This window comes from Neodiprion lecontei, chromosome 2, assembly GCF_021901455.1.
Source record: "Neodiprion lecontei isolate iyNeoLeco1 chromosome 2, iyNeoLeco1.1, whole genome shotgun sequence".
Classification (NCBI taxonomy): domain Eukaryota; kingdom Metazoa; phylum Arthropoda; class Insecta; order Hymenoptera; family Diprionidae; genus Neodiprion; species Neodiprion lecontei.
Window position 1 is genome coordinate 19,691,477 of NC_060261.1, and position 14,429 is coordinate 19,705,905.

Sequence of the window (14,429 nt, forward strand, 5' to 3'; positions counted from 1 at the left end):
TAGAGAGGGTAAAATATTGTGCAGAGAATTGCATTCGACGGTTAATTAGCTCGGCGTCTTCACCTTCGGCGATGCTGACGGCAGTTTCGAAGGTTGGTAATGGTCTGATAGTAGCGATTGTCCACTCCAATTCTGGTCGAAGCCCTCTAATATACGATCTAGAGGTATCTTTCTTTAGGTCGTTTAGTAGAAGCGTTGCTAAGTCTGGTGGGTGCTTGGCTATGATCGCTGTGCTTATTCCTTCTGATATTGCTTTTATTCTGCACAAGTAATCTATGATGCGCTCATATGGTTGTTGTGTAATTCCATCCAATTCAGCAGATAACTGGCGTATGGGGATATCCGGGCGGTATGCTCGGCTGAGGGCAGTTATAAGGTCCTCAACGTCATTACAGTTAATTCCTATTAAATATTGGGAAGCAGGGCCTGTAACCTTTAATTGCGCAAATTTGGCGAAGGTCATTTTGTCCAAAGCTTTCATAAGAGTCTCTACGTGACGTAATTGTTCTAAAAATGAGTCAAAGGGTATGTTGTGGCCGTCGAAAGGGGGGATTGTCGGCAAGACATCTCTTACTGACCAAAAGTTTGACCCGGTTTCGTTAGTTGGTGCCATGTCGATCTAAGCAGGCTATTGCAAGTATAGGAATAAACATATCAACTTAACACCAAGACTCAGAGTAGACTTACAGGGCGAAGGTGAACGCAAAAACAGAGTACAGCATGGTTGTAGGCAGCTGGACGCAGGTGAAACTCAAAGAGGCGATACACGTCATGCGTCGGCACGAGGAGGGTATAGATGAGGTACTCCGTGGCGTGTTGATAAATAAGTGTGGTAATCCAGGTCTTAGGGCGATGCCACTCTCGGGTCCAGATCCTCGTCTCAACAGAGATGCAGGAGTCCGAACGAGCGGGAAAGGCCCATTCAATATTTGTCGGTACGAAAGGTGATGTGTTCAGATGCGGTGTGCGGCTTAACATGGCTATCGCACTGAATTTCCACTCGCTACACAGTTATTCGACGTCGTACGTAACGATGAATTTCAATAGTACCAAAATGTGACGGAGTTTATCGAAATTGGGGACTCTTTGCAGAGCCTATGTTCGTAGCGAGTTGAATATATTCAGGACGCCTGTCACAGTACTTTGTTGGCCGGAGTTCATTCATAACACGGCTATCACTGATTGGTACGGCGTTAGAAATTTTGAGCACCGCACACTTTCGTAGAAATCATGCAGCACTGCACTGAGAGATAGGTCGACGATCCTATCCGTTGCCACCAAAGTGTTACGGGGTAGAATGCGTAGGCTCCGATGAGCGGTAATCGGAGCTTACTCCACGCCCCGCCAAGGTGTTATTTGGCTATTATAGGGTCCGTTCACGTCGACTATGCACTCGCGTGCTACTACTCCTAATGCAGAAAGTGAAAGGAATAAAAAGGGATCGGTATTAAGGGAAGGTAAACTATTTAAGGCATATGATTGTTTATTAGTAGTCAATGCAACGGAGTCGGTCGAGGGAAAAGGGTATGGTCTTGGTTTAGAGGGATAGGTGTCTTGCTTTAGCGCTAGGATGGATTTGACTGGTTTTGCGGGATGTAGGAGGCAAGCTGGCCGCGAGTTACAGGAGAATCTGCTGACTCGAGAACGATAACAGTAGACTACAGAGCGTAAGGTAACTAAGAGCGTGGGAAAGGAATATGAAGTCTGGAGGACGTAACAATCAAATGGGAAAAAACGTTTTCGGAAAACTTATTCCAATTTTTTGAAAACTTTTCTTGGTTCTCTGAAAACGTTTTCTCATTTTTTGAAAACTTTTCTCGTAGTAAACGAATAAATATGAATAATTTCTCGATATATTAATAATTAATAAATAATTGTTAGTATTAGGTCCTATCATAAGTCGGTGGTCACTTTTATTTTTCAACAAATCTTTTATTTTTTATTTAATAATAAATGATATTCTTGTTCAATAATTAGTAGTCCCCTCCGCTATCAATGACACGCTGCCAGACTGACGGGAAGTCATTGACCCCATTAAATGTTCCATCTTCATTAAGGCTAGTAATTGCGGTGTTAATGGCATAATCCAATTCTGGTTTGTTGCTATATCGATAGCCAGACAACTGACGCTTCAAATGGCCAAAGCAGTTGAAATCGCACTGATTCATATCAGGTGATTATGGTGGATGCGGCAACTCAATCCAACTCCTGTCTTCGATTAACTCCTGAACTACGTAGGCTTTGTGGGGTCTAGCGTTGTCATGCAGTTGAACTGGTGCTCTGATGTTGCGATGTATCGCCCATTTTGGGATATATTCCTCTAAAAACGATTTATAGCGCTCGGCTGTCATTGTGATATTTTCCTCATAAGTTTTCCAAAACGCCACGCCATGAACATCCATGCCCACTATCGGCAAGACCTTTCTCTCGTGCAACTCTGCGCGTGGTATGGGCTCGGCTGATGTGCCTGGTCCAACCCAGGAGCGCGCTTGATGTCTTTGAAGGAGGGTGAAAAATTCGTCCCAACTTTCGTCCAGGCAAATGAATCTTCTTAAGTCATCTTTGCGATGACTAAGCCACGACAAGTTCATATGTGCAATATTAACTCGCTTCTCCTTCTGGGAAGGCGACGACGAATGAGGAACATTTTCGCCGAGCTTGGACACCAGACATAAATCGTCTCTTAATATTCTTTCTACCGATGCGAAAGGTATGTTCAGTTGTGCGGAGATGTCATTAATGCTCACTCTACTGGAGCATCGCAACAGTTCCTGAATTCGTTCTTGCCTTTCTTGTCTGGAAGGCGATCTCGGTCGACCCGACCTCGGTGCATCCTCAGTATTTGTCCGTCTTTGAACGATTTCATCCAATTAATCACTGCACTTTTCTTGAGCGCGTTCTTGCCTACTGCTTTTTGCAAAAGATTTCCCGATAGTCCAGTTGAATAATTCAGCAGAGTACAAATTTTCAAAAACGGAGGGTTCGTACACGGAACCTTCGGCGTGCTACGCTTGCCAGCTACCACCTCGGTCACCGGGCCACTTGGTTAACAGCGAATACTTTCGGGTACATACGATAGGAACGAAACTTTTGAAGCGTTTTTCTCATAAATGGCTGGCCATCTAGCCCTACGGCTTGGGCATTGTAACACTATGGGGTAGTACTGCAACCACGCACCGCCCCACCCCAAACTTCATTAACCAACCTTGGCGTTCCCCTGATCAAATTCGTTCCTACCCTACAAACGAAATTCAACAGAGATCTGGCTGTCAGACTGTGTACGGCTTTTGTGGCTGAATCCTATTCCTCGCAGACAACCTTTTATGTACGATCCGTGTCGTACCGGTGTTACCGCCGTGAACGGTTCTGTTCGGAGTTTCTCTGCAACATTTTTCATTTTTGGCTTCTGTCGGACCGTGTTCGAAATACGCCAGGAATTTCTTTCGCCCGTGATCGTGTCGGATTCTATTCGCGAAAGTCACGCATCGGGATCGTGTACCGCGAATCCTGTCGGACCGTGTACGTAATTTGCCAGCGAATTATTAAGGGAGCTTTCCAGTGTGAAATTTTCAAAAAATCGATTTTTTTTTTTTGTTTTATCGAATAGTATACACTCTTCCGAATATTCCCTGAAATTTTCATGCCGAAATTCAGATTATTTCGGTTACTGTACAGCATTTTTTGGAAGAAGGCAACTGAGCGCTACAGCTGCCGCGTCGGCCGTCTGCCCGTGCGACTGTTATTTCTATTGTCTCGTTCCTACCCGCACGTACATGAACTTGGCTCGCCAATTGTCGAAAATGTGAATTCGGACTATTGCATAATTTGCCGTTAATTAGCCGTAAATTAGTCGCGCGACTTATTTTTTTGTCGCACTCAATTTTCAAAAAAAAAGCGGATGGCGTGCTAAATTCTTGAAAATCAATCAATCACTGTGTGTGGCAACTAGCCCCAAAGCACGTATTCTGTGGCAAGCAGATAGTAGAAATCGCTACGCAGTGTGCTGTGTGCACCTTCAATGAAGGTTACGACCCAATTTTAAAAATTTTGAAGACGATGGGATGCACGACAGGGCCGAGCGCCGCAGATTTCGCCGCTAAGTACAAGAATGCGCGCATCATCCAAGCAAACCGCCAGGCGTCCCTGGATAGCAAAGAGGCGAGGACAGCTCGTCGGACTGAACAATCCATTGAGCACGATCTTTTCGAAGAAGCAGAAGGGATATTGTACGGACCTGGCATCGCTGATTGACCGTAAGTAAACGATTTACCTAAAATTTCCTCACTTGAAACTTTGAACGCGTTTTTCTCGAAACAGCATTTTTCAAAACGGTGTCCAACTTGGAGGGCAGAGTTTTAAAGCTATCGAGTTGAATTTTTTACACAATATTCTTAACGTCATTGTTTATCGTGCTATGGAAGCTTTTTTTTTTTTTTTGACATCTTCCTATTTTGTTGTAAAAAAAACTGCCAAAAAAATGCTAAAATCGATACTTTTTGTTCAAACCGGCGCCATTTTTGCAAAAAAAAAAAAAAAAGAAAAAAGCCTCCATAGCACGAAAGCCAATTATATACCGATCAATAATCTTTTTGTGTTTTTTGTTTCAGATCAAAATTGTGACCCCCAACGTGGACACCACATCCAAGTGCATTTTCTGCAACAATTGTTTCATCATTTTTATAGATATTAATTAATAAATAAATCGATCTTTAAAAAATTGTTTAGTATTCTTCAATACCCAATTAATATACAAAAAAAAAACCAGACCGATTAGATTATTTTTTCTTTAAAAAAAAAAATCGCGAAAAACAGCGATTTTTCGGGCTGTCACACTGGAAAGCTCCCTTAACCGCGGGATCGTGTCGGATTCTGTTCGGTATAATGACGCATCTGGATCGTGTGCCGGCCATTCCTGTCGGATCGTTTACGGGATACGGCGGTATACTTACCTGGTCGTATCCCATCAGGTTCTCTCTAATACGTTACCGTCCCGCAGTCGGATTGTATCCGGTGCGAATCTGAAAATGGGGTGAGATATGGTACCCAAGTAGGTTATAATATTGCGGGTATACATAATATTTAATCAAATTACAGATTCTTCTAATGTCGATATAGCTGCACAATAATCTTTGCTCATATCAGTCTTAATGACAACAGTACTATATCAGTATAATTATTGCAAACACCGAAGGTCCGTAATATTACGACTCAAAATAGCTTATTACAGTATGATCACATATACGAAGTCACGTATATATCTAACAAAACATCATAAACCTCACTCCGAACCGTTACAAAGAAATGTGAAATATTTATCTTTCAACACTTAGGTAAAAATATTAATATATAAAACGTCATATAAGGTTAATTTGTACGGATATTAATACTGAACGTAATTATAAAGTTCTGATTAGAAGTACAATAACATAATATATTTCTCCAATATCATTATCAGCTGTTTTTCGATGACCATATGATTTGCAACATTTCACATTAAACTAAAAGTATCGCTGTACATCCGTGTAAAAAAAATCCGACACAATTTGTCGGATCTCTGTCGGATACAACATTTTGTTGCGGATCTGTGTCGTATTGTGTCGTATCCGACAGAGATCCGACAGATTGTGTCGGATTTTTTTTACTCTATGCAGGCATTTCAAACAACAAACAACTCGAAGTTACGAATAATGAAATAAAATATGTTGAACTTTAATCATTGAACGCGTATTAAAATTATCACTTGAAAAAGTCTCAAACACGCACATTGTTTATAATCTTCGGCGACACTTTCACGTATTTTCTGTACCGACGCGTCCAACATTGTTCTAAATAACGCAACAACGCCTGTAACGGCACGCTCGACCGCCTTTTGTACTATCCTTGTTGACTGATCATCGACGGCTATCTTGTGATGTACCCACGCCGCGCGTACCCGAAAACGGATCCTAATTTATCTTGGCAATCCTTGTGAAATTGCTGATATACTTTATCGTATTGCGCGCATACACCTCTTAGCTTGTTAACAATCCAAACCGTTTTCTTTTATGTTCGATCACAAATCACACTGAAACGAAGATAATAACTGCTGCGTTCCCCACGCGCTATACCACGCCACGCCGTACCGTACGAATCTCGATAATAAGCCTTTGCAACGGCCGGCGTGCTGCCAGCATGACAAATACACCGTAAATAATCCGCCCGCACCGGTTAAAAGAGCGATTGATCAAGTTTTTCTACAAACAATCGCAATTTTCTGCAAAATCACCGCTATACCGGGACAATCTCTTGAAACTATACATATAACGCGCATGCGCCAAATAATTTAATCTGATTGGTCGGTGAAATCGCGCCGCGGTGATGTTTTCATCTGCTGAGCAAGGCGCCAACGTACACAAAATGAAAGAAAAGCTGTAATTCTCTCGCGCGTAAAGCCGTGGATTGAGGTAATGCTGCTGTTTATTTTTACGTAGCGTGAATTGTCTAAGAAGAATAGTATCGTTCAGCAATATCGTGGTTGATTTCGGAAGATATTCAACCGACGCAATAAAGAATTTAACGAAAAAGCAAATATCAAATGATACAGAAATTGGGTGTTATTTATTGAAAGAAGAAATCTGAAATTCAACGTGAAATGTCATTAACAAGTGGGAGTCTGGACAAACAGAGGTAGGTAAGTAAAAACAATGTTTATTGTGAACAGATTCTTTATTTCCATAAAATTGGAAATAAATGAATGGTTGAGACCCAGTAGAAGGTATTTCCAGAGTAGATTCGTTACGGTGCAGTGCTCCAGAAGTCAGTAATTAGTGCCGATGAACATGAAATAAATAAAAGAAATGAGTAACAAGGAACTAAGCAATTATTCATCTTAAACACGAAGCTTAGGAGGACAAAGAGTAGCAATTAACAGAAAACGTACCCGACGCAATACTCACAAAAACCCTCGCCGACATCATTGATTAGTTGACAAAGTTTTTGCAGCTCCATTGTACAACAATCAATGTTCCGCTAACAAAGAGGGTTCACCAGATATCCAAGAATAAAAAGAGAAAAAGAACAACAGTTAATATTACAGTGTAAATCATGCTATTAATGAAAAATTAAGAAACAAAACAATAACTTACAAGACAATCGTCCGATAACACTGGGGGACCAATCTCCGCTCTTCTGATCACCCCTCGTCTGGTCATTGGTTGCCTTTCAAAAAGTGCTGCCTTTTTTTTTGCCTGCAAAAATACCGAAAGATCCTGTTTGATAATAATAGCTTCTGATATTTTCAGGTACGAAATAATTCATTGTCACAGCGGAACTAAATTTGTCAGGCATGGAAGCATGTAAGTAAATTTCCAATTACGTGATCTTTGACAATGACAATATTTTAACATGGATTCAATGATAAAATTCGTTTTTTTTTCAGCAGGCTCGAAGTTTAAACTTTAATTAACACGAGGAAAATTATGCCTTACCTGATGGTCAAAACGTTTAGGTGGCAAGGATCCTGGTTTCTCGAGCGGTGCAATCATTAGGACCATCGAACCTGGTTGTTTCGTCAGATATCAGGTGCCAGAGTGAATTTTATCAGGCCATCGCCACCTTCTTAACATCAGTTGAGGCAAAATTGAAGAGCGGGATATACTACAGATCATAATGGCTGAATATCCCATCATTTTACTTTGATCGAGCCAATAGCAATAAGTTTGTTACTTAACCGTTGCTGCCAATTCATTCTACCGAGGAATCATTCTGTGCACCATTGTAATTTAAGCATTATTATTGACCAGCATTGTTTTTCAAACTTTATGCCATTTGATTTGGTATCTTATTTTGAAGCTTACTTTTACTCTCTTTGGCATTGAATTCAGATAAATAGTTTCCCAAGTCCTCAATTAGATTGTAGGGTTGAATTTTGCTTGGCAAACTGAATCAATCTAAATCTAGAACTGTTAAATAAGTTCAGTTAAAAATGTCTTTAAATTCAATCTTAGTTGACGGTGTCACCTGGCTAGCTAGTTGCACGATAACTTGAAACCAAATTCAATTTTAGACTCTTTATAGGGTCCTACGCTAAGACTGAAAGCTTGTGAATCTCCATGTACCACAATTATTTCTGCATTTCATGTTAGCATTATCTGGAGTAAAAAAAATCCCATTTTGAGATTGAAAATGGAACCTGAAACACAGAGTTATTCAATAGCACGAATTGAAAACCAAGAATTTTATAATGGTTCCGGCAACAAAGGGACTCTTTCCAAATATCCTTGTTAGAAGGTGATGTTCGGAGGACTATGAACAAGATATTGTATCGGATTACATTATTTGGAAAAAAAATCTTCATAAACTTCGTTAAAAATTAGATATTCATTCATTTTGATGGACCAAGGGACACAATCTTTACATTACTTTAAAATTGACAATACTCTAAAACATGATTGTCCTTGAAGCTAATTGTGACATTGAGGCGCATTTTGAGAAACTTGATTTTCAACTTGTGTCACAGGATATGATTTACTTTTCTGAGTTCTACGCTTTCGATTAGATTTTCTTTAATTCGAACCGCACTAACATGAAATACAGAAATCATTTTAATAAATCTAATATTACTTGAATTTTCAATTTGAGTATTAGGTTCCCTTCATTTATTTAATCGAACATCATCGAAAATTTGCGAAATAAATTCTGATAATCATTCGGAAATTTTAAATAGTAGTAGCAATAATTTGTTAATCGGAAAAAATACATTGACTATCGACTATTCGTAAATTTTGTTGAACTATTTTCAAGAAAAAAAAGATTCACAGTTCCGTTACAGATAGTGAGATGTTTAAATTTCTTGAACGCTCGGTTTAATGTCTCATTTTCGAAAGTGATAAAATTCAATATTACCGCCTGAAATCACGAAAGAGTGAGAAAGTTGCTTAGTTGCTTGAAAGTGGCGATGATCTTTGTACGCCTGACAAATTGAATGGGCAGATAACAGTGAATATCAGAGATGTAATTATTTTGGCCGTATCACCTGTTGATGGATAAAAATTCCATTGTTATTTCTAATGTACGAAATAATAAAAATGATTAAATAAAGTGTTCGTAACCTGCTGCGTTTCTTCCAAGCACCCAACATTTGAACAGATTTCTCATTTTAGTCGAATAAAGCCAATTTTCAAAGAGCATTAGCATCAACTTTCCGAGTCACTACCTCGACTGTTTGAGATTCTGACCTCAAAAATTCGTATGAACTGCAACGCCGCCAGAAACAGAGTTTGACAGCTGAAACTCGGAGTGGCCAGCCTGCCCGAGCAGCCGATAAAATTCGCGCATGCGCATTATATGTATAGTTTCAAGAGATTGTCCCGGTATGTAACCGGCCACTGCCGCCGACGCATGACGCGAAGTATGTCTAGATGCAGCCGCTCGTGTTTCGATCGCCACGCCTCAAACGGGCTACTTGCGTACCGTGGCCAGAGAGCCTGCAGCGCGTATGTACCGCTCCCGGTGAGGGCACAAAATGGCGGTTGAGCGGTACGTCGGCGTGTCCATACAGCGTAAACACAGCGAAGTGGAAGTGAAAATTCGTGCGGACGGTTACAATTGATTCGAAGGAGGCAGCTGCTGACGAAGGCATTCACACAGACGATTCCAGCGTGTTCCAGCGTTTACGTTTGGTATTGGCGACAGGAGTGTGTGCGGTGTCGTTATTATATATACATATATTGACTGTTGTTTATTGTTTCTTAAAACATTATTATATACCACTTTGTTTTTGTGCATAGACATATGTAGATTTAATTAATAACACCGATACTTGTTGTAACAAGCCTTGTGTAGCGATAATAAACGTATGATCTGATTTGTTTGATTATGATGTGCGTTAATAAACCTCCTTTTCCCTTAATCCACCTTGCACCCGCCCGACACATTCCAACAGACTCGATGATTCGGACATTGAAAATTGTAGTCGTCAATGCGTGGAAACTGAAACCAGACACGTTTCGACAGACTCGATCATGTGGACTTTGAAAATTTTCGAGCGTCGAGCCGCGTGGCGACTTCGTTTACGACAGGTCCGACTAAGATCCGTACACGATCTTCTGTCCTTGTCTGGCGTATTCCGCACAGCATCGGAAATTGTGTCTAAAATGTGTCAATTCAGACACTGATCCGACACATCTCTGTCGGAAAACGTTAGCAGGGTAGACCGCTTGCGCATGTCTGTATTGAGCGTGATCTGAAGCTTGAGCCATGAAGATTGTGCAAACTTTAAAACTCTGTGCGCATTCGTTACTTTTAATCCTAAACTCGAACACTGTTTCAAATTTTTATAGTGCAATATATACTTTGTTTTGGAGTGGAGGGTGCTTGCGAGTTTGGCGTTTTTACTACCTGGAGGAGTAAAATGCTCGGGACAAAGAGGCAAGTCTTTGTGATCCTCGTGGAGTTCTACAGGGTAGTCCAAATTTACCTCCAGAAAGTAAGCGATCGGCGAATCGTCCGGATGGTTTGTTATATTAACGTGCTGATACTCCCACTCGGAAGAGCCGACCGGTGAATGCACGCTCATAGCTGCACCCTACAGGTTATTCACGTCGAAATACGTGAGATACGATTCCGCTTTGTTTGGATCAAAATCTTTTCCCATGAATCTGTTATTGGCCCGAGCGTGTCGGTCAGAACATTGTGCTCGAATGGTTCTTTCAATAAATAACACCATTTCAGGGTTGTCTGAAAGTTACAAATTGACATTGGTATGCTTGAGCATCGCGTCAAAAGCAAGTCCCGGTGCAGTGTAGTAGTGCAACGGATCTAAATCGTATGTTCTGAATATAAATCTGATTAGCTCCCCAATGACTCTAAATGAGATTCCCCCTGAACATTTCTAGCGTGATAGTAATCGGTGTCTGAAATATTTGCATCGCAGAGGTGCGAGTAGAAATGCTTCTTTGCAGGTAATCGCGTTTCATCGAGTTTCCCCCAACAATCGACGTATTCATAGGGAAAAACGCCTTTGCGGGTCATTAAACTAAACTGAGTCGGATTATTATAAAATTTAAGTGTTATGTGCTTGTCGGCATGTTTTAAATATTTGGGAAGTTTATCGATGCTGTTAGTCATAAATCGAAACGAATCGATGAATCTCAAGTGCATCATTGTCCTATCGACGCGTTTCGTAAAGGATATATATTTTTCCTTATATGTATGTGGGTAGCAGGGTAATTTCACCGGAAAAAGTTGACGCGAGGAATTTTCTTAAAAAGTGAGAATCGTAAACGGACAAATTGTGGAAAACTATTGGAATTGTATGCGTCTCTCTGAAATTCAAATTACACCGGTTATGAGCAGGACCACGATGTTTACCCGTGAAGTGACAGTGGTCGTGAAACTTTTTCTCCTCAGAGGTAAACGGCTTTTCGCAAATATAGCAATTCGTCGGGCGCATGTGACGATCGCGTTGCACTTGGGTAAGAGACTCCATCGGAATTATGTTTTTGACGCGTGACTTCACTTTAATCGATGAATCTTCGAGCTGCCGCATGAACCAATCGATGCAATCGAAGCCGCGGTTATTGTGGAACTCCGATAAAGTCTCATCGTACGAGCAATGTACATAGTACGCTACACTGTGCGGGATATGCTTTTGAAATTCGCGTGTTTTACGGGTTTAAACGTGATTTTGGAATTGATCATCCGGTACAAACTCTAACATACATTCGAGCTCGGCGTAAACGACAAGCGGGACGGTACCTTTGTTTTGAAAATTTGGAAATGCTAAATCTTTAGACTCGGAAAATTCCATGCGCACTTTATCTAGCATAATGCAATCTTGTCCATGATTGTCGCAGGCATGTTTCACGGTAAAGTGACACAAACATCTGTCACATAAAAACGTTTTGTCTTCATGTTCAGACAATTGCTTGTTCACCAATCGTGAAAGATCTTTAATCCAAGCATAGTGGAATCTTGATGTTAACTCGTAAACCATATCATTTTCTGGATTACTCTCAACCATCAGAAGATGAATCGTGTCGATGTACGCGGTACTCAAATGATCGCTCAAATAAATTGGCACGATAACGCTTTTATTCGGTTTTGCATGATGTGAAAAAGTTTCGGATTCTATCCCGTTTACATTGATTCGCAAATTATTTAATCTCTCAAGCTTTTTCACATCATGTAGAGTAGCAGGGAATTTGATACCTGTACAGTCCAACTCGGAAATAAAGCGACGATAATGGCGAGTCCTATTAGTGTTGGTGTTGACCGGGTGGAGGGCTGCCGTGACGCATCAGAGAAGGCACTTTTCTTCGTCGTTTTTCACGTTCACCACCGCTCTCCTCCACTGGATATCCTTGCGCAACTTAACGAACGTCGAAAGCCCCGCAGCGAGAGGCTGGAACCGGTTGATGTTTACGGCAGTATTGAGGATCTCGATCATGCTTTACCCAGAATCGCGTTGTTCAAAATCCTCAACATTACAAACAGATCGGCCCTTGTGTGTGTAAACCAACGGTCTATATCGCTCGAGGGGAGCATCGCGATGTGTGAATATAGAAAGAGCATCGCGATGTTGGCGGTGTTGAAGCTTTTAACTTCTTCCGCAATCCACTCGTGCTTTATGTTTTCAAATATGCACGATAATGTGAGATTAATCTTCACATTTCCCTCCTCGTGCAGTACCAGCCTCAATCGCCTAACGATGATCTGCTGCGCGTCATCTAAAAAGGCTTCCAAATTCTTGTGCCCGAGATTTGTGACAACTCCCGTGCGGATCCGGTTGGCGAAAACTGAGTTAATGTACATCGATAGATCGCAAGAATTTTGGGACGTGGTAGTGAGAGGTCCAAACTTTGCACCTCTCTCGCCATCCAGCCAATTATCACAAAAGAATGTATTCGAAGTATGTGGAAAATATTATTTTCGCGCCATGCGCAAACTATTAGCGTGAAAGTTGTCCGATCATAAATAACATCCCCAGCCTATCTAATTGCGGTGTCGCCATCCGGTCAACTAACGCAAAAGAATGTATTCGAAGTATGTGGAAAATATTATTTTCGCCCTGAGGGCAAACAAGTAGCGTGAAAGTTCAAGAATGACGGTGAAGAAATCAAAATGGCTGCTCATCCGATTAAGCCGAAATCAAAATAGCTGCTCGTCTGATGGCAAACTAGGGCGAAAATACAAGTAACGTCATGCATTTTAACAGCCGCTAACGATATCATGGGCAAGGCTTAACATCGTGGGGGTAACATACCGACTGTCGGTAAGGTGGGGAGGTAGGAGAAAGTTGACACGCCGCAATTTTTTTTGATTAAGAACCGGCGTATTTATTCTACTCTCCCCATTACAAATAACTTTTTTTTTCATTTGTAATGGATTACTTATCGATTGCGGATTACTTTTTTAAATTTGTAATAATACACTTATCTATTACACATTGCTTCTGTAATTTGTTATGGAGAACTGATCCAATACGCGTTGTTCAAAGTAATGGGTCAGTAGTAGAGCAATGGGGGTTCTGAGTACAAACACCATCCTTACCGACCGAGCCGCTCCGCGCACCCCAGACGCAAACCCTTGAAGGGCACCCCCTCTCTCGTCAGATGGAACGTGCTCTGTCGTACCGACCTAAGGTTGAAAACGTGAAACGTTACCGACAGATGTGTTGGTCGACGGTGAAAGGTCGCACTGCCTTACCGACCATTTTTATCGGTCAAGGGTCAAAATCGTGCTGTTTCACCGACCGAAGGTCAGAGTTTCTATGTAGTGCTCGCCTGCCAACGGTAGAGGGCGCAGCGGAGGGCGTGTACTTTTGCACCGACCTGGATGTCGGTTACCCGTCACGCATTCTTTTCCCACGATGGGACTGCTGATGTGTACAATTAACCACTTTGAATTCCTTTTCCACGGTAGGACTGCTAATGTGTAACATCAACCACCCCCACATTCCTTTCCCACGTTATCAACCACGCGACATTCCAAAATTAATGGTTCTGAGAATTATTTTTCACTTACTCGGATGCCGGTTTGATATCAACTACGTGACATTCTTTTCGGCTTGTAACTGTCATGTGAACTCAACGGGGAATTTTGAACGGGTTCAGTCAAGACCAGAGTGCAAGGTCGACCGATAACTGCCGTACATTCAGAGCCATGGATCTGCGGTGTTGAGTTACTATCGCTCTAGGAATGCAGAACATAACTCGGTTTGAGTACAGCTCGGTCGAACATGGGGAGCATGGTTGAATCTTACATAGGCTTTGGATTGAAAAAAATTCTCTCTTAAGAGCTAAGGTGAAGGTGAAGGTGCAAAATTATTTCATAAATATTTTTTAAAGCTCAGTTTCATTCAATTGCTTTGCAACGATAGTACAATAATTCTATTCAACAGTATCATAACCAGGATGATATATTCGCCAGGAATGCGGGACCGTTCTTGT

At 41.4% G+C, this 14,429-nt stretch overlaps 1 protein-coding gene across 1 annotated transcript; it reads right to left on the minus strand.

Annotated features, from left to right (window-relative positions):
* Nucleotides 1–2,177: 2,177 nt before the first annotated feature.
* Nucleotides 2,178–2,591, minus strand: LOC107218446 (histone-lysine N-methyltransferase SETMAR-like). Its single transcript, XM_015656323.2, has one exon. The coding sequence runs from the start codon at nucleotides 2,589–2,591 to the stop codon at nucleotides 2,178–2,180; it is 414 nt and encodes a 137-aa protein (XP_015511809.2).
* Nucleotides 2,592–14,429: the final 11,838 nt, after the last annotated feature.

Bases quoted from the DNA above. Each gene is read 5' to 3' on its own strand.
- LOC107218446 (XM_015656323.2), bottom strand. From the start codon at position 2,591: ATGAACTTGTCGTGGCTTAGTCATCGCAAAGATGACTTAAGAAGATTC.